Here is a 20,754-nt window from a genome sequence, read left to right as displayed (position 1 = left end):
AGGCAGTGTAAAAGGGGATTGTTCTCACACTGTTCTGTGGGGTGGTGGATAGAATTGGGTGCTGCTGGGTCCTCAGATCCCTGTGGAACACTGGGATGAAGGAAGGGCCACTCTGTGTCTCAGGAAGGCCACACGGGTCTCTGCTTTGTTGCACTTTTATTTTCAAGATATATTCACGTGTCTGTGCAATCCTGAACACGGTTACAGTACTGCCCTTGGTTTCTTGCTGTGGGGAGGGTCCAGGACTTACCTTCTTTACCCTCAGGTCTAGACACAGCGTATGTGACCCTCCTGAGCATGTTCTGCTGACCTCTTCCCCCCGGGGTTTCAGGCAGCAGGCAGGCCCAGTAAGACAATGGGTATGTAGATACACACAGTATGTGCAACTGGGTAAAGTTACAAAAACTTACAGTGATTGGGATTGCTTTATTGTTTAGGTAAATAAAGATCTGGAAGGAAACGTCTCATTTTTGGCTCAGACGGGTGGATTTTCTGTTCCACTAAAGTGTTCAACCAAGAAATGTTCCGTAAGTTCCAAAATGTCTAAAGTGACATTTCTCAGGACCCCCTGGTCAGGGACCCCATGAGGGAAATGTGCATTCTGTGGTGGGGGGGCATGGAGTGTGGACTTGGTGGTGGCCGCATGCTTCAGGGTGTGTGCAGGTACGGTATGGGCACAGTGAGGGACGTGTGCTCCTGTGGTGGGGGACATGTGGGGCACAGCTTGGGTGGCTCTGGCCTGTCCTTAGGTGGGTGACATGTAGCGGGTATTCTGAAAAGATGGGCACTCACACAACACTGAAAGAACAAGGCCAGATCCTACTCTGTGTGTCCTCAGACTGCAGGACCCTCTGGTCCAAGATCCCAGGACTCATCTGAGAAGATGGTGCCCTTTCCCACAGCTCTTTGTGTCCCCTTGAGTCTTTTTTTTTTCCTGCCACACTTGTTTCATCCAGCTACCTATGTGTTTGCTGACCCACTTCCAAGTAAATTAGTGACATCATAACATACCACCCCTCACCTTTAACAGACTTCTGCCCTAAAGTGCACTTACGTCAGACAGCAAAGGAAACCGAGGACAGGGCTCATGAAGCTGTTCCACAGCTCTGCCCAAGGGTAGGGCAGGGGGAGGTGGGCAGGAAACAGGAGTGTGTCCTGTAGGGGCCTCAGGCCTGACCTCTATGTCTTAACTCCGCAGCTCTGCTTCTAGGGCCTTTACACAGATTTTTTTAAAAAAGGAAACACTTTAATTCTGTCAGAGTGAGAGTCTTTTCTGCCATTTGCCAGAACATAGTCGCTTATTTTAGTCACGAATCCACACATAAACCTAGTATTTCTCCAGTGTGAACGTGTCCAGGGTGGGCAGAGGGCCAGTGAGAGTGGAGACCTGCTGGGGCCGCCACAGCGTGTCCAAGCCACAGGGTCCCAGGCTGCCATGTCCTTTTGCAGCTGTCCCTTGATAAGAACCTCATCGACTTTGGCAGCTACGTGGTAGGTGAGACTGCATCCCGGGTCATCACGCTGACCAACATCGGTGGCTTGGGCACAGGATATAAGTTCCAGCCCGCTTCTGAGTCTTGCGAGCAGGCAACCTCCCTGAATACGGTGAGTGAGCTGCCTGGGTTGGCCTGTAGGCTAGTTGGAGTTTGGGTTGAAGCTCAGGGGAGCCAGACCAGGATGGAGCCTGGGGGGGCTGACCCCACAGGGAGAGTATAGAAGGAGAGAGCAGTGCCTGGGTCTACTTCAAAGTACTCAGGCGGGAGGAGGGTCTGTCCCCAAGGCCAGCTGAGGAGGAGGGAGGGTCTGTGATGCTGGAGGCCATCTGTGACGGAGTGGAGGGGGGATGCTACCTGAGCTCCGCACAGGCCCTGAGGGTCTGTAGCCCTGGGCAGGCAGAGCATGGGCAGCACTGGACCACAGCCAGAGGGTGGGGGCCCTGCTGGCTGTCAGGGGTATTGGCAGTAAAATGAGATGGGAAAGCCGCTAAATGAGATGTCTTGTTCTCTTTTTAGAGCAGTCTCTTCATGTACGAAGACAAAAATCTGTACGATAAAGTCATCAGGCCCAGTGTCTCTGAGAACATGTTTGAGGCCAATGAGTACTCACCCATGGAGACCAGGAAGGCAGAGAGCAAAGAGCCGGAGGAGAGGCGCCACGCAGGTGAGCTGGCCCCACCGGTCGTCCAGCATGTGGCCCTCAGGCAACCCCAGCACAGGACCCTGGCCCCCCTTTCTGCCCCTGACTACACAAGTGAGAATGGAGACTTTCCCCCCTGGGCTGCATGTGACAGGCTGAGAGGAGTGGGAATGGCAGGTTTGAGGATCCCAGGGCACAGTGTCTCAGGAGCCCACAGTGCCAAAGGGACAGTTCACCCCAAGGACGGTGGGTGGCTATGCTGCTGAGGCTGTCGGATTTTCCCAGGGCTTCAGCTTTTACTGTCGACAGTAAGAAAATGCTCTTATATTCAGATAAATATGGCTGTGGAGCAGACTGAAACTTGCATTTGTAGTTTAGTTAACAGAGGATTCTGGAACTGCCAGGCCTGCCTGAAGGAGGGTAGGGAGGGAGGGCTCCAGGGAACAAAGGCGGAGCTGATGTGTCCCTGACAGCACTGGGCTGTCCGGAGCCACCCCAGCCTTTGTCATTGTGGTTGTGTATACAGAAGCATATATAACATGCTCATGCAGTTTCCAGCGAGCATCATGCATCCAGCCCCGAGCTCAAGAAGGAAGACAAACCTCAAATTGGAAGCCCCTGCCACCCTCTAGGGTCCCTGCTGTAAAAGGGGAAGAGTAGTAATAGTAGTAGTACTAGTAGCATCCAAACCGGGTTAACCTCAGGGGGGATAATGTGAATCATGATCAGCCCAAGCCTGATCCGCATGAGGTGGAGGTCAGACATACCTGTACCTTCCAATTTATTTACCAATTCTGATACCAGCCATCCCAACCATGGCACTCTACTTTTCTTCTGGGTTTGATGATCCATTGCAATTGCTACACAAAAGTCACAGACCATACTTACAGTTATGTGGTTAATTAAGGAACAGGCTACACTGAGGAATAAGGATCAGGAAGCATGTAGGCAGAGTCTCCGTTCTCCAGTGCAGGGCAGCTCTCCCAGCTCCTTTCGGCCCCGTGAAGACAAGCTCCTCTTGGCCCTGCTGTATGTCACCACTGGCTCTGCCTCTGGGCCCCTTCCCGGCCTCTTACTGTCTTCAGTGTTACAGTCCTTGACGCATTACAGGTCTATTAGGAGTTGCCTTGCCTCCTCTCTCTCTCTCTCTGCTTCTTCCTTATGCTTCTCTTCTTGCTTCTGTCTCACCAACCACAGTGGGACTCACTGCATGTATATACACAACCCCTTTTCAATTTCAAGTCAGGGCCGCTCCCAGCGAGGGGACCACAAACTGACAAATTCCCTCTCAGTAGGCCACAGATACTTCATTTGCATAGTAAGCAGGGCTGGGCTACAGCTCACCTCATTTGCATAGTCTATTGACCGTACTAATCACAGGGCAGGCTGCAGCCCAGGACCAAAAGAAAAGTATCAAAACCAAGTTGTTTACAGCTTACCCGGGAAATGTGAACCAACCTAGACAAAAGTAATAAACCCTCTGGGGTAGAAACTAGGGCAAAGGTGACTCCTCAGGGTTTAGGGGCAAAATCTCTCAAGCTATTTTTCCAAAGAATCAAGGCAAAAGGCCACAGAGCGGAAATCCTTTTGCCACACCCACCTGCGCCTATAGGCTTGAACCATCTTTACCTTTTCCCTGCCTTCTTTATACTTTCTCCACCTATGCACATAGACCCAGAAGGCGCAGTTTTCTCTGGTTTTCAGCCTTTATATCACTGGAACCATAGTGAACGTGTCCTTCTTTGAGTTGGTGTTGTTGCTGAGGTTATTGTTCCCTGTCTGAACCACATCACCTTTGTGAATGTCCCTTAAGGTGGGGATCTGTCCTCCTGCCAGTGGGCATTTGGGAACTTCCAAGGCACGTGCTATGGGGGACAGTGAGGCTGTGATCATCCCCACAGGCATCTCTTTGTGCCATCTGTACAGGGCACCTCCCTGGGCATGTCCCTGCTGCAGTGCAGGGTGTGCAGCCTCCACTTTCATCAGCTAGAGCCAGCGTGGCTTTCATTGTGGCTGCACCATCACACTCCCATCAGCAGTGGATGTACAAGACAGCGCTGTGCCTATTTAAATTTAAATTAATTAAAAGTAAATAATAGTAAAACTTTTAGTCCCTCCTTCACACTAGCCACAACTCAGATGCTTAAGAGCTGCATGTGGGTAGGGGCTGCCACACTGAACAGCACAGAAATGGAACATCCCCTTCATCACAGAAAGTCGCTATTTTTTTTTTAAATAGGACGTTTGTTACAGGGTTTTGTGGATGCTGTTTATCAAGCACTGGTTTAGAGTCTCCTCACTCCATATCCATGCGTGCACAAGGAGGCCAGACTGCACAGTTATGTCACCTGGGAGGTCTGTGGGACGGCATAGTGCTATTAGGTACCATAGAGTCACCTCTGGCTCACAGCAACCTTATGTGTAACAGAACAAGACATTACTCAGTCTCGCACCTTCCTCACAATCACTGCTATGCTTGACCCCATTGTTGCAACCACTATGTCAGTCCATCTCACTGAGAGTCTGTTTTACCAAGCATGATGTCCTTCTTCAGTGAGTAATCCCTTCTGATGACACGTCCAAAGTATGTAAGATGTCGTCTCTCCATCCTTGCTTCTAAGGATCTTTCTGATTGTACATCGTCCTGGACAGATTTGTTCATTCTTCTGACAGTCCATGGTATATTCAATATTCTTTGCCAAAACCACAATTTGAATGCATCAAGCCTTCTTTGGTCTTCTTTATTCATTGTCCAGTTTTCTCATGCACATGAGGCGTGATAGTTAAGACTGTGTATCGATTTGGCTGGGCCACAATTCTCAGTGTTTTGGCAGTAGTATAATGTTGTGATCACTTCCCTGTTGAGATTTTTTTTTAATTGTAATTTAGATGAATGTTTACAGAACAAACTAGTTTCTCATTAAACAGTTAGTACACATATTGTTTTATGACATTGGTTAACAACCCCACCACATGTTAACACTCTCCCTTCTCAACCCTGGGTTCCCTATTACCAGCTTTCATGTTCCCTCCTGCCTTCTAGTCCTTGCCCCTGAGCTGGTGTGCCCCTTTAGTCTTGTTTTGTTTTATGGGCCAGTCCAGTCTTTGGCTGAAGGGTGAACCTCAGGAGTGACTTCATTACTGAGCTGAAAGGGTGTCCGGGGGCCATACTCTCAGGGTTTCTCCAGTCTCTGTCAGGTCAGTAAGTCTGGTCTTTTTTTGTGAGTTAGAATTTTGTTCTACATTTTTCTCCAGCTCTACCTGGGACCCTCTATCGTGATCCCTGTCAGAGCAGTCATTGGTGGTAACCAGGTACCATCTAGTGTACTGGACTCGGATGTGGTCCATTAGTCCTTTAGACTAATCTTTTCCTTGTATCTTTAGTTTATTTATTCTTCCTTCTCCCAAAGGGTTGAGGCCAGTGGAGTATCCTAGATGGCCGCTTACAGGTTTTAATCCTTGTTGAGAGTTGATGTGTGATCACCCCCATGATGGGATCTGCTGTGCATAGCCATTCAGTGGAAAGGGAGTTTCCTTGGGGGTATGGCCTGCATCAAATATAAGTTGACATCCTGGCAAGGCTCGGGGGCTTTTTGCTCTTGCCAGATCCTGCACCTGATGTCTGTTTGTCTGACCTCTGGTTCTTGGGACTTGAGCTAGCAGCCTACCTGCAGTCTTGCCTGCCAATCTTGGGATTCATTGATCTTCTTAGCCAATTTTGGGTTTGTCAGTCCCTGCAGCTACATGAATCAGGAGAAGCCTCAATCCTGACCCACGGACTTGGGATATTCCAGCCTCTACAACAACGTGAGGCATTTCCTTGATATAAATCTCTCTATATATATATATTTATATGCTTTACGGGTTTTGCCTCTCTAGAGAACGCAGCCTAAGACACCAGGTTTCACTTGCTTTTCATCTAAATTGTCTCCAAACTGTGCTCCATGAAAGTAGACACCGCAACGGTTTTGTTTAACCCTGGGTCTCTGGACTTGATTTGGTGGCCAAAATAGATGGTAAATGTGAGGGATATTGTTGATGCTGCATCTCATTCTAGCCCCTCCAGTAAGTTCTCCCCTACATTAGGATGTGTAGCCTGACTACTGGACTCCCTTGTCTGCAGAGTTCCAGTTAGATTCCATGAATGGGAAGCCCTCTTGTGGGATTTGGAACATGAAAGAGAAAGAGAAGCCATTACTTCTTCATGGCATCTATGAGGAGATGTGTGGTCATTGGAGATGGCAGGTGTTATGGATTAAATTTTGTCCCCCAAAAAATATGTGTCAACTCAGCTAGTCCATGATTCCCAGTATTGTGTGATTATCCACCACTTTGTCATCTGATGTGATTTTTCTATGTGCTATAAATCCTGTATCTATGATGTTAATGAGGTGGGATGATCGGCAGTTATGTTAACAAGGCAGGACTCAATCTACAAGATTAGGTTGTGTCTTAAGTTGATCTCTTTTGAGATATCAAAGAAATAAGTGAACAGAGAGACACAGGAACCTCATACCACCAAGAAACAAGAGCCAGGAGAATAGCACATCCTTCAGACCAGGGTCCCTGCACTGAGAAGCTCCTAGACCAGGGAAGGATTGATCACGAGGACTTTCTCCCAGAGCCAACAGAGAAAAAGGCTTTGCCTGGAGCTAGCATCCTGAATTCGGACTTCTAGCCTCCCTAACTGTGAGAGAATAAATTTCTCTTTGTTAAAGCCACCCACTTGTGGTATTTCTGTTATAGAAGCACTAGATGACTAAGACATGAAAAAAAAAAAAAAAAAGACATGAGGCTACTGAAAATACCATGGCTTAGGTCAGACACATTTTAGTCATCAAAGTGACATTTTTGCTTTTTAACTCTTAAAAGATGTCTTTTGCCGCAGGTTCATCCAATGCAATATGTCATTTAATTTCTTGACTGCTGCTTCTGTGGCCGTTGATTGTTGACCCATGTAGAATGAAATCTTTGACAACTTCAATTTCTTCATCATTTGTCATGATGTTGTTTATGGTCCCAGTTGTGAGGATTTTTGTTTTCTTTATGTTGAGTCATAATCCATACTGAAGGCTATATGTAGTCTTTAATCCTCTTAGTAATTACTTCAAGTCAACTTCACTTTCCACAAGCAAGTTGTGTCATCTGCATATCACAGGTTGTTGATGAGTCTTCCTCCAGTGCTGATGCCACGTTCTTTATCTAGCCCAGTTTCTCAGATTATCTGCTCAGCATACAGATTGAATAAGTAAAGTGAAAGGATACAGCCTTGCTGTACACCTTTTAAACCACACGGTATCCCCTTGTTCTGTTCAAACGACTGTCTTTTGATCCATGTACAGCTTCTGCTTGAGCGCAATTAAGTGTTCTAGAATTCCCATCCTTCCCAATGTTATTGTAATTTGTGATCCACACGGTCAAATGCCTTTGCATAGTCGATAAAACACAGGTAAACATCCTTCTGGTTTTCGGTGCTTTCAGCCAACATCTGTCTGACATCAGCAGTGATATCCCTCGTTCCACATCCCCTTTTGAATCTAGCCTGAAAGTCAGGAGTTTCTTGTTGATGTATAGCTGCAGCCATTTTTTAATCATCTTCTGCAAAATTTTGCTACCATATGGTGTTAATGATATTGTTCGATAATTTTACAATGTCTTTGTCGGGTTTTGGTATCAGAGTTATGCTGGACCCACAAAACAAATTGATGTTCTCAGCACTCCCCTCCCCATTTTCTGAAAACGTTTGTGTAAAATCTGTGTTTTCTTTCTTAAGTGTTTGGTAGCATTCACCAGTGAACCTTCTGGTCGTGGAGTTTATGTGGAGGAGTGGGAAGGTTTTCGATAAATAAATTCAACTCCTTAAAAAGATGTAGGGCTATTCAGGTTTTCTACTCATCAAATTGTTGAATTTGTTGGCAGGAAGCTCATCATATTCCCTCATTATTCCTTTAATATCTGTAGGCTCTGCATTGAAATCTCTTTTCTCATCCTGATGTTGGTCCTTTTGTAGTCTTTCTCTCTCTTTTTTTTTTTTACTTGATCCATATAACTGGGGGGGTTTCAATTTTGTTGATCTTTTCAAAGAACCAGCTGCTGGCTTTGTTCATTTTCTTTATTGTTTTTCTGTTTTCTATTTCATTGATTATCTTCATTATTTCCTTCCTTCTACTGGCTTTGGAGTTGCTTTATTCTTAAGGTTTCCCCCTTAAGCTAGAAAATTAGATTACTAATTTTAAATCTTTTTTCTGTTGGAATGTAAGCACTTAAAGCTATACATTTCTCTCTAAGCACTGCTTTAGCAGAATCTCACAAATTTTAATATGTTGTTTTTTATTATCATTCAATTTGAAGTACTCTAAATTCCCCTTGGGATTTCTTATTTAATTCATGGGTTATTTAGAAGAGTATTGTTTAACTTCCAAGTATTTAGAGTTTGTCTGGATAACTTATTGACTTCTAATTAAGTGCCGTTGTGTTCAGTGAACGTGTTCTGTATGATTTCAATCTTTTTAAATTTGTTGAGGCTGTGAGATAGACCAGCATGTGGTCTACCATGGTGAACATATCATGTGTACTTGAAAATAATTGTATCCTGCTGGATAGAGTGTTCTATCTGTCAGTTAGATCTAGGTGGTTGATAGTGTTCTTCAGATCTTCTGTGTCTTTTTTTTTTTTTTTGGTCTAGTTTTTTCAGTTACAGAGAGGCTGATATAAAAATCTCTGATTGTGGATATATCTACTTCTCCCTTTAATTCTATGAATTTTTGAAGCTCTGTTATTAATCAGTAAGATCCCTGGTCGCGCAGTGTGTTGAGCTATGATTTTTTTGGTTATTAAGCATATATACATTTACAATTGTTATGCCTTCCTGAAGAATTGTCTCTTTTATCACTATTACAGGTCCCTTTTTCTCCCTCGTACGACTTTATCTTAATGTCTATTTCATCTGATTTTAATATAGTCACTCAGTCTTCTTATGCTTACTATTTGCTTGGTGTATCTTTTTCCAACCAATTGTTTTCAACTTTTCTGTGTATTTCTTACAGACAGGTATCTGTTGGGTTTTCTTTTTTAACCCATTCCGACAATCTCTGCTTTTTAATCAGAGTGTTTTAGTCCATTTACATTTCATGTAATTACTGATATGTTTGGATTCGTGTTATCATTTTACTATCTCTTTTCTGTTTGTCCTATCTGGTTTTTTGTTTGTTTGTTGTTTTCTCTGCTGTTTTTCCTCTTTTCTAGTCTTCTTTGGGGTTTAATATTTTTTTAGAATTCCATTTTAATTAATCTGTTGGCTTTCTGGCTATTGTGGGGTAAAGAATTTAACTTTACTTAAAGAATTTGGTCTTTGTCCTTGGTTCCTAACAGAGAACCTCTAAAACCTTAGAATTTCCCCAGTGATGGAAGTATCTTTGATGAGGCCTCCAGACCAGCCTGAGGTTTTATCCTAATGAGGTGCATCCTGGATGTGGGCTGGCCAAGCCAGAAAGACTGCTGTGTGATATTAGCTGACTTCAGGGGAGGGGCCTGAAGGTTGAGTAAATTAATCAGGACTATGTTATGAGGCCCCAGTGAAGGCTCTGGACACAGAAACTCCATGGGCCTCCTAGTTGGTGAAAGACATGGGTGCACGTGGGAGGATAGTGCATGGAAGCTCCATATTGGAAGCTCCCAGACCTCGTCCTGTGTGTCTCTTTATTTGTATCCTTTTGCTATAATAAAGCTGTAATTGTAAGTAGAGCACTTTCCATAAGTTCTCTAAGTTGTTCTAGTGAGTTATGGAAGTAGTGGAAGCCAGCAGGTAAGAAGTAGGGGGAGCCCTGGAGACTCCTGAGCTTATGGCTGGCATCCTGAAGCAGTAGTGGGAAAACTGCAAGTTTGTAACCAGCAGATCAGAAATGATGGTGTCGTGGGGACCCCTGAGCTTGAGTTAGCATCTGAGGTCTTGGACTGACTTGCCAATGTGGAGGACTGTGCCCTTTAACTTGTGAGAGCTGAGCTAGCTCCAAGTGGTTAGGCTCAGAGGAATGGAATAACTGCTGCATGTGCTGCTGGTATCAGGACAGAAGTGGAATGAAGGAGAAGAGAATTGATTATTAATTTGGACTCATCAACACATTTGGTGTCAGAGAAGTGAAATTTGACTTTTCACACAGCTGTTCTCTCTGCATTTCTTAATGGTTGACCTAGGGATTACAATATACATTGTTAATTCTTCATAGTCTATTTAGAGTTAAAATTGTACCAATTCACGTAAAAATGTAAGAACCTTGCAGTCGTATGAGCCCATCTACAACCCCCACCATTTATGCAATGGTTGTCATATATATTACAGCAACATACATTATAAACCACATGATATAGTGTTACATGTTTTGTTTTAGATAGTTTTATGTATTATAAAGAAATTTAGAGGGGAAAAAGAAAAAATAGTCTTTTGCATTTAACCAGATATCTACCATTATAATGCTTTTCATTCTTTTCTAATGATCCAGGCTTTCACCTGGCACTCTTTCTCCTCTGCCTCTGGCACATCTTATAATGCACATCTCTTGGAGACTAACTTATTCGCTTAGTTAAAACTATATTCATTTAAAGAGTATTGTACTTTTATTCAAGCATACCACTAATTTGGCTGAACTAAAACTTCAAATTCTGTCTTTTCTGTCTGTGTTGGACAGCAGCTAAAATTTATCTTCCATTGTTTTAGTTTCGGCTAGGCTACTTGGACAGGGACATTGGTGGTTAAGAAGTAGAATTCTTGCCTCCCATGTGGGAGACCGAGGTTTGATTCCTAGCCATGTACCTCACGCACGGCCACCACCCATCTGTCAGTGGAGGCTTGCATGTTGCTATGATGCTGAACAGGGTTCAGCAGAGCTTCCAGACTAAGACGAACTAGAAAGAAAGGCTTGGCGATCTACTTCCAAAAATCAGTCAGTGGACTCTATGGATCACAAAGGTCCAGTCTACAACCAATCATGGTGATGGTGCAGGACTGGGCAGTGTTTCATTCTGTTGTGCATGGGGCCAACTCAACAGAAGTTAACAGCGTAACTCTACAATAGTCAAGACAATGAGGTATTGGCAAAAGGATAGGACATGGATTCAGTAGAAGAGAATGGAGAGTCCAGAAATAGACCCACATGTATGTAGTTAATATGATCAACAGAGGGGCAAAGATGATTCCTTGGAGAAAGGATTATTTTTTCAACAAATGATGCTGTAACAACTGGGCAGACATATGCCAAAAAAAATTAACCTTGATCCATTCCTCACACCGTAGACACAAATGAATTAAAAATAGATCATAGACTTAAATGTAAAACCTAAAACTGTAAAACTTCTAGAAGAAGACATTGGAAGAAATCTGTGACTTTGGATTAGACAAATATTTTTTTAGATATGACATCAGAAGCATGATCCATTTTTCCAATTAAGAATGTCTGGTCTTTGAAAGACACCATTAAGAGAATGAAAAGACAAACAACAGACTGGCAGAAAATATTAGTAAATCATATATCTGATAAAGAACTTGTATCAAAAATACTTGAAGAACTTCCAAAACTCAATAATAATTAAAAAAAAAAACCCAGTTTCAAAATGGGCAAAAGATTTGAACACATACTTCACCAGAGAAGACATATGTGTAGCAAATGAACATATGAAAAGATTCTTAACATCATTACTAGTTAAGTAAATGTACATTAAAACCATAATATGGTATCTCATTACACACATATTAAAATGGGTAAATTTGAAGGAAAAGAAAACCTGACAATGCCAAGTGCTGGCAAGGAGCTACAATGACTCACATACATTTCCACTGGGGATGCAAAATGGTACCACCACTTTGGAAAACAGCTTAGCAGTTTCTTATAAAGGTAAGCATCATACAACTCAGCAGTTCCATTCCTAGGTATTTGCCAAGGTATTTGTTCACGCAAAAACCTGTATGTGAATGTTTATAGAGGATTTATTTTTAATTGCCAAAGACTGATACATACCAAAATGTCCTCAACGGGCAAATGGAAAAACCACCTATGGGACATGCACACAATGCACTCCTACTCAGCAATAAAAAGGAACAAACTACTGATGCTCATGACAACCTGGGTGATGCTCAAGTGCATTATGCTTAGTGAAAAGAGCCAGGTGCAAAAAACTGCAAACCATATGACTCCAGTTATGTGACATTCTAGAAAAGGTAAAACTATAGGGACAGAAAACAGATCAGTGGTTGCTTGGGATGGGGGTGAGTTCACTACAAAAAGGTATGGGGGTATTTTCTGGAGTGATCGTACTGTTCTGTATCTTTATTGTGGTAGTGGATATGCAACTGTACGCATATGTCAAAACACCAAGAGTTTACACAAAAAAGTGATTTTTCAATGTACGTAAATATTCCTTAATAAAAGGAGATAAAAAAAAAAAACACTGAACACGCACAGAAACAACTAAGGTAATTGCAATCTTGTATGTCTCAAATATTGGTATTATCATACACCAAAAATAAAAACAAATATATTTAATACATTGAAAAATTAGAGGGACTTGAAAACATCACGATGGAACAAGATCGAGTAGGTTTGAAAATGGGCCAAAAAAACGTCTAGAATATAACTGAAAATACAATCTCAATCAATGGGTTAAACTGCAGATTAGACATTACTGAAGAGAGAAATAGTGAATTAGAAAACAAATTCAGAGAAAATATGTAAATGTAGACAGAAAGACAGAGATGTAAACGTGAAAGGAATGGTAAGAGACATTGAGGACAGAGTGAGAAGGTCTACTGTTACCTATTAGAGTCAGGAAAAGACAATACTTAAAGACATATTTGCTGAGAATATTCTAAAATATTGTGTTGAAACATACCTAAACTCCAGGCAGGGAGTACGTGCCCAAGATTGAAACAGAATTCATGGAGCAGATAAAATTGGACACATGTTTGAATACAACGTTCCTAATCATTGAAGAGTCTGATTCTAGAATGTATGCAAGCTTATGTTCCAGACAAATGGATAAACATGGGTCCACACTTGGACACCGAGAGACCACAGCACAATCCACATAGAATGAAGCAGGATGGACCCAGCGTCCAGCTGGAGTTCAGGGTGCAGAGAAGGACTCAGGGCTCAGTTCCAGGCTGCCATGGCGCTTACCCCTGATGAAGCAAAGAATGTAATGGTCCAGGTGGTGGACAGCCAACTCTGCCCCCTGCCGTCTGGCCTAGACTGATGTCATGGGTACAGTAGTAGAAGCCCAAAACTGGGGGTCTTCTGCCTCTGACAGCCTTAGGCCCCCAGGGATGATGCATCCTGCTCTGTAAGGAAATGAAGCTGCTACCAGAGAGTCAGGAAAGCAGGACCTGGAGTCCAGGGTACTAAGTCCCAAGGCGGACCCAGCACATCAGCTTAGGGTGCTCCACAGTAGCCTAGCCCAGAGGAACCTGAGCCAGTCTGGCTGCAGACGCCTAACAACCCTGACCTGGCCTGGAGCTAGGCCGGAGGCACGGAGACCCTGGGAAAGGCTGCTGACCTACGCTTTGCTGAGCTACACTTCCCATGGTGAATTAGGTGTCTGTTCTGTGCAACTGAACAGAAAACCGTTTTCAGACGGAGGCAGAATCCACTCCCCAGGCCCTTCCCATCAGCCACAGGCAGTGAGCCCCAGGAATGAGTCAAAACCAAAAGCCGACAAGTCAGGATGCAGAGCATGCAGACCTACAAAACCCTGAACTGCATTGAATCCTCCCCAGATGGCAGTTTACTGAGAAATGGTGGCTGTGGTGGGGGAGGCGCCCACCGCCTCCCCTGTGCTGAACCCCCTTCTGCTGCACAGGGGCCACAGTCTACATCAGCTCTCCTCTGCCCACATCCCCCACACCTGTCTTTCCTCCATCGTTGTGGCACTAGCTCTATTATTTCCTCAGCTCAACTGAATACCTCTATGACCCCTCTTCCTTCAGCTACTGCCACCCTGTTCATCAGCTTTACAGGTAGACACCCTCAAGATGCACCTGCTCACTGGCTCCCTGTCCTCTCCTCCTCGCTGCCCTCCCAGCACACTTGTCCCAGCGCCCCACCTAGGCCTTTTCTCTTCCTGCCTTCCATCCTTTTAAGGAGTGAATTGTGTCCCCCAAAAATTCATGTTCAAGTCCTAACATGACCTTGTTTGGAAATAGGCCTTTGGAGGTGTCAGTTAAGATGAGGTCATACTGGAATAGGGTGGGTTCTAACTCCATCTGAGTAGTGTCCTATAGAAGAGAAGAGACGCAGATGGGGAGGAACGTTGGCCATGTGACGATGCATCTATAAGTCAAGGAACGCCTGGGGCCGCCAGAAGCCAGGAGAGACAAGGAGGGATCTCCCTTCCCACCAGAGCCTTCAAAGGGAGCACAGCCCTGCAAAACCCTGAATTCAGACTCCCAGCCTCCAGAACTGAGGCCGTGGGTGTCTGCTCTCAGAAGCCCCCAGTGTGTGGGGCTTTATGATGGCAACCTCCCTCGAAGACTCAGGCTTTCTCCCCTCCCCCGTGGGTGGTCTGCTTACACAGCCTCAACGCCTTCACCTAAGAAACACCCCAAGACAGTTCAGCCATGAGCTTACCCCACCACAGCGTTGGGCTTAGGGGCCTGGGGGCTCCTCAGCAGGCATCCACAGGGAGTAGCCATCGCACCCTGAACTCACAAGACCTCGGTCAGAGAAGATGCCACGACCACTCGGGACCCTGAGCTCCATGAGGGGTTAGGACGCCCAGCACCATGGGTCTCACACCAGCAACTCCATCCTCACCATCTCAAGACAGGGGAAGGGGCTCAGAAATCAGGGACTTCCCTTTGCTGCCTGCAGGCCCCCACGAACCCCAGTCTATCCCTCCTGTGCTTCCAGACTCCTCCTTCTCTGCCTGTCTGAACAAGCAAATCTGTGAGCCAGGCCAGAAATGGGGCGGGGGGGCAGGGGAGGCAGACCTGGTTGCCCCGCCCCCCATCAGGGCCTTAGAACAACCCCAGGAAGAGGAGGGGGCAAGGTGGAGTTCCCAGAACCCTCTCTGGGGTCTCATCTGTACCCTGCAGTACTCTGACCAGCAGCCTGGGTGGCAGGCAGGACCCCAAGGGTGAGCCCCACAATGAAAGGACAGTGGGTCGGCCCAGCACCCAAGCACCCACTCTGGCCCACAGAGGCCCACCCACAGTTGAGCTATGGGGCAGAGAGGACAGGCTCCTGGTGGGGGTGAGGTGGGGGCTGCAACCCCCCCCCCACTTCATATCTGACACACCTCTTTTCCAGAATCCGAAGGGGTAACGATGACCACCGTCATGGAGATGCCTCATGGCGAGGACGAAGTGGAGATCCAACTGGGAGAGGTCAAGAGGCCCAGCCACCCCTACACCCACACTACCCAAGTTGGGGCAGCCATACATCTCCATGGCAGCCCAGCCCCGCTCAGGTTTCTGCTTGACCTGAGCCAAACGAGGCTGTAGTCTGACCTCTGGCTGGCTGCCTCTGGGCAGCTTGGATCTCAATGGCACTAGGCGAGACCTGAGCCACCAGCCTGCTTCCTGAGGGGTGGGGTTGGCCCAGTGTGGGGAGACCCTAAAGCTGGTGCTTCCTGGCCCAGAGCATGAGGCATGGTGGGGGGAGGGTGGGAACAGGGTCAAGCTGTGGGGCAGGTGGCCTCTCAGCTGCGACCCTGCTGCAGGCATAAACCCTCATGGGGGAGGTCCAGGCTGGGCAAAGCCCCTCAGCCTGCATCTGTGTGTGGCCCAGTGGCCACCCCAGGAATATGTCATGGTGGTCAGTAGAAGGCCCTTAGGTGTGTCTCTCCCTGTGCAGGTAACAGAAGGTGAAATTGGCCCCTTCAGCTCCATCAAAGTGCCTGTCATCTTCACCCCAATCATCCCAGGAGAGGTCCAGACCAAGTTCAAGGTCGTGTTTAAGAATCCACAGTGCCCAACAGTGAGTACTCCTGCTGCTGCTTCCCACGCTTCATTCCCACCACATAAGCCTCCACTCAGGCTGAGCAGCAACTGACCTTTGCGCTGCACCCCAGCAGCCACAGGAGCAGTTGCTATGATCAGATGGCTGGTTGGTGACACAGATGGTTAGCAGCAGAACCAACATACACACACAGACACACATGCACACACACGTGCATGCATACACATGCACACACAGTACATATACATGCATGTGTACATATGATACACACGCACATGTATGCAGACACCATGTACGTACATGTGCCCCCGCACACACAGAGCCCTTACTTTTAATCCCTAGAAGTGTCTTTCTTAATTTCCAGTTAAACTTTTATTCATTACTTTTTATCATTTATTAAGTTTATTAAGTTAAATTATGATCAGAGGGTATGATCTGTAAATGACCTGTTTTTAAAGTTTGTTAAGGTTTTCTCTGTGACCAAAAGCAAGGTAGATTTTGTAAATGTGATGTGTGCTTATGAAAAAAGTGTATTTGCTGAAGGGCTGTAAACAAATTTGTTAACAGGATTATTGGGTTCCTCTGTGTTCTTCCCATAGTATCTATCTTCCCTTGTGATTATGTTTTTAGCAAGTTCTCTTTACATTTCTAATAGATGGGCTTTATATAGCTGCTGTATTGTTTGGTGCATGGACGTTTATAACTGCTTTTTCTTCATCATGATCTGTGCCTCTCATCAGCACAAACACCCTCTTCATCCTGCTGTTTGCGTTTTCCCTCAAGCTCTGGCTGGTCTAGGATGATGTTACAACCACATCTGCTTTCCTTTCACATTTTGCTCACCCCGCCCCATAGTCGTTCTTTTTTAATAAATTATGCCCTGGTTTTGTTTATCAACCCAGATGATCATTCTCTGCCTTTAATGAGAAAATCCAGCAGGTTCACAGAGTTTAATAAAGAACATGCATTATGTCATTACTGCCATCTTGGTAAATTTTTTTATCTTTCAACATTCGTTCCTCTTTTTTAATTTTCTTCTTTTCATTGAGTTGCTACTTATTCCATTCCCCCTGTGTTATTTTGGAAATTCTATTTTTCCATTCCACTCACAGCTCGCTCTCCTTTCCTACCCTCACACTCAGTCATGACTTTCTGCTGCTTCTTTGGAAAGAGGAGAATCTTCCAAAATGCACTGTCCCCCAGCAAGGTGCCCTGCCAACACTTTCTTGTTGTTAGTTGTGAGTCAGCTGCAACTAATGGTGACCCCACATACAACAGAACAAAACATTGCCCAGCCTTTCGCCATTTGGTCCATCATTGTGGCTATTTCGTCAATTTATCTCACTGTTTCTCTCATTTTTGCTGACCTTCTGCTTTACCAAACACATGTACTTTTCTAGAAATTGGTCTTTCTTATGTTTGTTGACTGTATCCTAGTTTCATGCTTTGTTTTGTTTTGATATGTCCAAATGGGTTGCTTGAGTGAGCTAGCTTGATTATTTTCACCTTTGGAGCTCTGACGTCCTGTCACCAGATGGCTAGAGCTGTTATCAGGTATATGAGCTTATGAGTCCATTTACTTTTCTTGTGTGGCTTCAGCTCAGGTGTCCAGGTAGCTGGTCATCAAGCGTGTGGTACAGGCTCTGTCCTACAGTCTTAGAGGGGCAGGGGTGTTTGGTGTAGATACTGGTATCTGGTTGCAGCAGGGGGTCATGCTCTGAACAAGGAAGAGGGCTGAGAACCATCCCCCGAGTATATCTGAGGAAAGCATGTCCTTGTTCCTTAGAGCATACAAGTGGGTGGGTTCTGCAGATGGACCATGGGCACCCAATCCTCTCGGTTGTGAAGACTGGGAGGTACCAGTTATCCTTGGACCCCTGTCGCGGGTGGCTGGGTGACCTGAGTGGAGCCACCAGTCCTTATGTCCCTGATGTGGGTAGGTGAGGACCCTTTTTAACAGGCAAAGCAGTGTCAAATATCACACACCCACCTCTCCATGGCACAGCTTAAACAGTTGCAGTCTGCCAGCAAGGGCCTATTCTCCTGAAATAGGCCCACACGGGTCCATGCAGAGGAAAAGTTATTCAAAGTCCACAGAACGTTTATGCCTGGACAGGAGCCACTTCTGTCCTGCGCTCCCCAGGTTAGTGGAGCTGGCAAATTATCTTTTCCCCCTGTTGTGAATTTATTCCTTCTTCAAGGCCGAGAGCATGGCTCAGGGTGCTCAAATGGGTCTACCTCAGGCCCGGGGAAATCAACAGCCACTAAAGCCAGCTTGGGGGCAGGGGGCATGGTAAAATATACACAAGAATTTAGCTTTTGGCGAGAACACCGTTCTTCTCTGGGTCCGGAGGTATGAGTAGGCTGTGCGGCTGGCTGCTTCTCCTGAGGAAACTGTGGCCGAACGCTAGTACCAGCCCACCACAGCCGCTCCCGGGAATGGTGCCTGAGGGCTCCTGGCGATTCAGGTCCGGTAGCTCCTCTCTGCTTCTGAACCGACTCTCCCTCCCGCTGCCGCTCAGTCCATTTTCTAACTTTACCTTTGATGTCCAGGGCTCCTAGCTTGTCATAAATACAATTGTTTCACTTGATTTTTCTGGTCTTTGTTTTAAGAGGGATCGCTGGAAGCATCTGGCTATTCTACCATCTTGGCCCTACCTCTGAAATTGGTGTTTCTTGATGATGGGTCCAAAGTAAGTGAGCTGAAGTCTCACCATCCTCACTTCTAAGGAGTGTTCTAGTTCTGTTTCTTCTAAGACTAATTGTTCTTCTGGCACTCCATGGTATGTTCAATATTCTTCACCAACACCCAGTTCAAAAGCATCAGATCTTCTGTCTTCCTTTGTCATTGCCCAGCTTTGGCATGCATATGAGGTAATTGAAAAAAGACTATGGCTTGGTTCAGGTGCACCTTAGTCATCAAAGTGACATCTTTGTTTTTTTTAAAACTTTAACAAGGTCTTTTGCAGCAGATTTGCCCAATGTAATACATCATTTGATTTCTTGACTGCCGCTTCCATGGGCGTTGATTATAGATCCAAGTAAAAATGAAATCCCTGACAACTTCAATCTTTTCTCCGTTTATTGTGATGTTGCTTATTGGTCCAGTTGTGAGGAGTTTTGTTTTCTTTATGTTGAGGTGTAATCCATACTGAAGGCCGTAGTCTTTGATCTTCACTAGCAAGCGCTTCAAGTCCTCTTCACTTTCAGCAGGGAAGGTTGTGTCATCTGCCTATGTCAGGCTGTTAATGAGTCTTTCTCCAATCCTGATGCCGAGTTCTTCTTCATATAATCTGGCTTCTCAGATTATTTGCTCAGCATACAGATTTAATAAGTACGGTGGAAGGATACATCCCTGCTGAACACCTTTTCCAACTTTGAACCACACAGTATCCCCTTGTTCTGTTTGAATGACTGCTTCTTGATCCATGTACAGGTTCTACATACCAAAAAAAACCCACTGCCGTGGAGTCGATTCCAACTCATAGCAGCCCTACAGGACAGAGTAGAACTGCTCCACAGAGTTTCCAAGGAGCGCCTGGCAGATTTGAACTGCCGACCTCTTGGTTAGCAGCTGTAGCACTTAACCACTACGCCACCAGGGTTTCCAGGTTCTACATGAGCACAATTAAGTGTTCCAGAATTCCCACACTTCCTTATGGCCAACATAAAATGAACTTTCTGGAACCTTTTTATTTCTTCCCCTTTTCGGCCCTTGACCCCTAGGTTTTATGCAGCTGTCATTAGAATTGTTAGAATTTCCCTCCCACCAAACCCCCATTGTTTCAGGAGCTCCTGTGCACAGGCAGGCTCATGCTCACCCCATCTCCTCTCCCCAGCCCTTGTCTGATGAATGAATCACCAGGGTCAGCAGGAGACAGGTGACACCTGAAAGCCAGGCCATCTGAGAGGGGCTGTTCATAAGGTGGCTGGCTTTCAGCAGACGGACGGTGCTGCACCCACCCCCAGAGCTGGTTGTAAGCATTTGCTAGCACGCCACCATCTCTACATTATGTTGCCGCTTTTCCCTTCCAGCAGCTCCATTTTGTTGGGCAAGTTTTCTGTTTATTCTGTCCGATCTTCTTATCTCTGACCCCAGAAACAGGTTATGTTTTTCGCAACGCCCCTGCCCCCACCCCAGTCCATGTGTGCCCCACCTTCATGGGCTGGTGGTGAGCTTGCATTTTTTATAATCTATGAAAGATTCATAATGTGCTCACTTTTCTGTATGATGAGTTATATTTTAGTAAAAGTTTTCTTTTAAGCAGCCTAAAATGTTGGTAATTATGAAGCTGATGATGGCAATTCAATAGACTATTTTTTTTATGTTTGGAAATATTTATAAGAAAATGTTTTTAGAAATTATACGACATGAAAAGTGCCACAGAACTTCAGAGCATGGCTTGTTTGATTATTGACCTCCTGGTACCTGAAAAAGTTTAACAAGTTATGGAGCAACGTTGGCAAGTTCTTTGCCGGCCAGCACTCCTCTGCTACCCCAGGCACTGATGTGAGTGTTTGCTGAATTTCCGTTTCCAACCCAGCTGTATTTCAAAGTCGTTGGCATTGCCATCGACGTGCCTGTCTGGGTGCCAAAGCCCAACGTGGACCTGAAGATCTGCATGTATGACCGGCTGTACCAGGACTCCGTGCTCGTACACACAAGGTGAGC

The 20,754-nt window shown here is 45.5% G+C and overlaps 1 protein-coding gene across 1 annotated transcript in view; it reads left to right on the top strand.

The window, feature by feature from the left end:
- CFAP74 (cilia and flagella associated protein 74) overlaps nucleotides 1–20,754 on the top strand; it is a 94,793-nt gene that overhangs the window by 23,388 nt on the left and 50,651 nt on the right. Inside the window, exons 14-19 of the mRNA XM_023552509.2 lie at nucleotides 438–527; nucleotides 1,450–1,605; nucleotides 2,013–2,250; nucleotides 15,432–15,508; nucleotides 15,978–16,100; nucleotides 20,627–20,748. Of these exons, the coding sequence (XP_023408277.2) occupies nucleotides 438–527; nucleotides 1,450–1,605; nucleotides 2,013–2,250; nucleotides 15,432–15,508; nucleotides 15,978–16,100; nucleotides 20,627–20,748 (806 nt within the window). The remainder of the gene's footprint in view (nucleotides 1–437; nucleotides 528–1,449; nucleotides 1,606–2,012; nucleotides 2,251–15,431; nucleotides 15,509–15,977; nucleotides 16,101–20,626; nucleotides 20,749–20,754) is intronic.

Source organism: Loxodonta africana, chromosome 3 (assembly GCF_030014295.1).
Source record: "Loxodonta africana isolate mLoxAfr1 chromosome 3, mLoxAfr1.hap2, whole genome shotgun sequence".
Classification (NCBI taxonomy): domain Eukaryota; kingdom Metazoa; phylum Chordata; class Mammalia; order Proboscidea; family Elephantidae; genus Loxodonta; species Loxodonta africana.
This window is presented reverse-complemented; position numbering and strand designations above follow the sequence as displayed.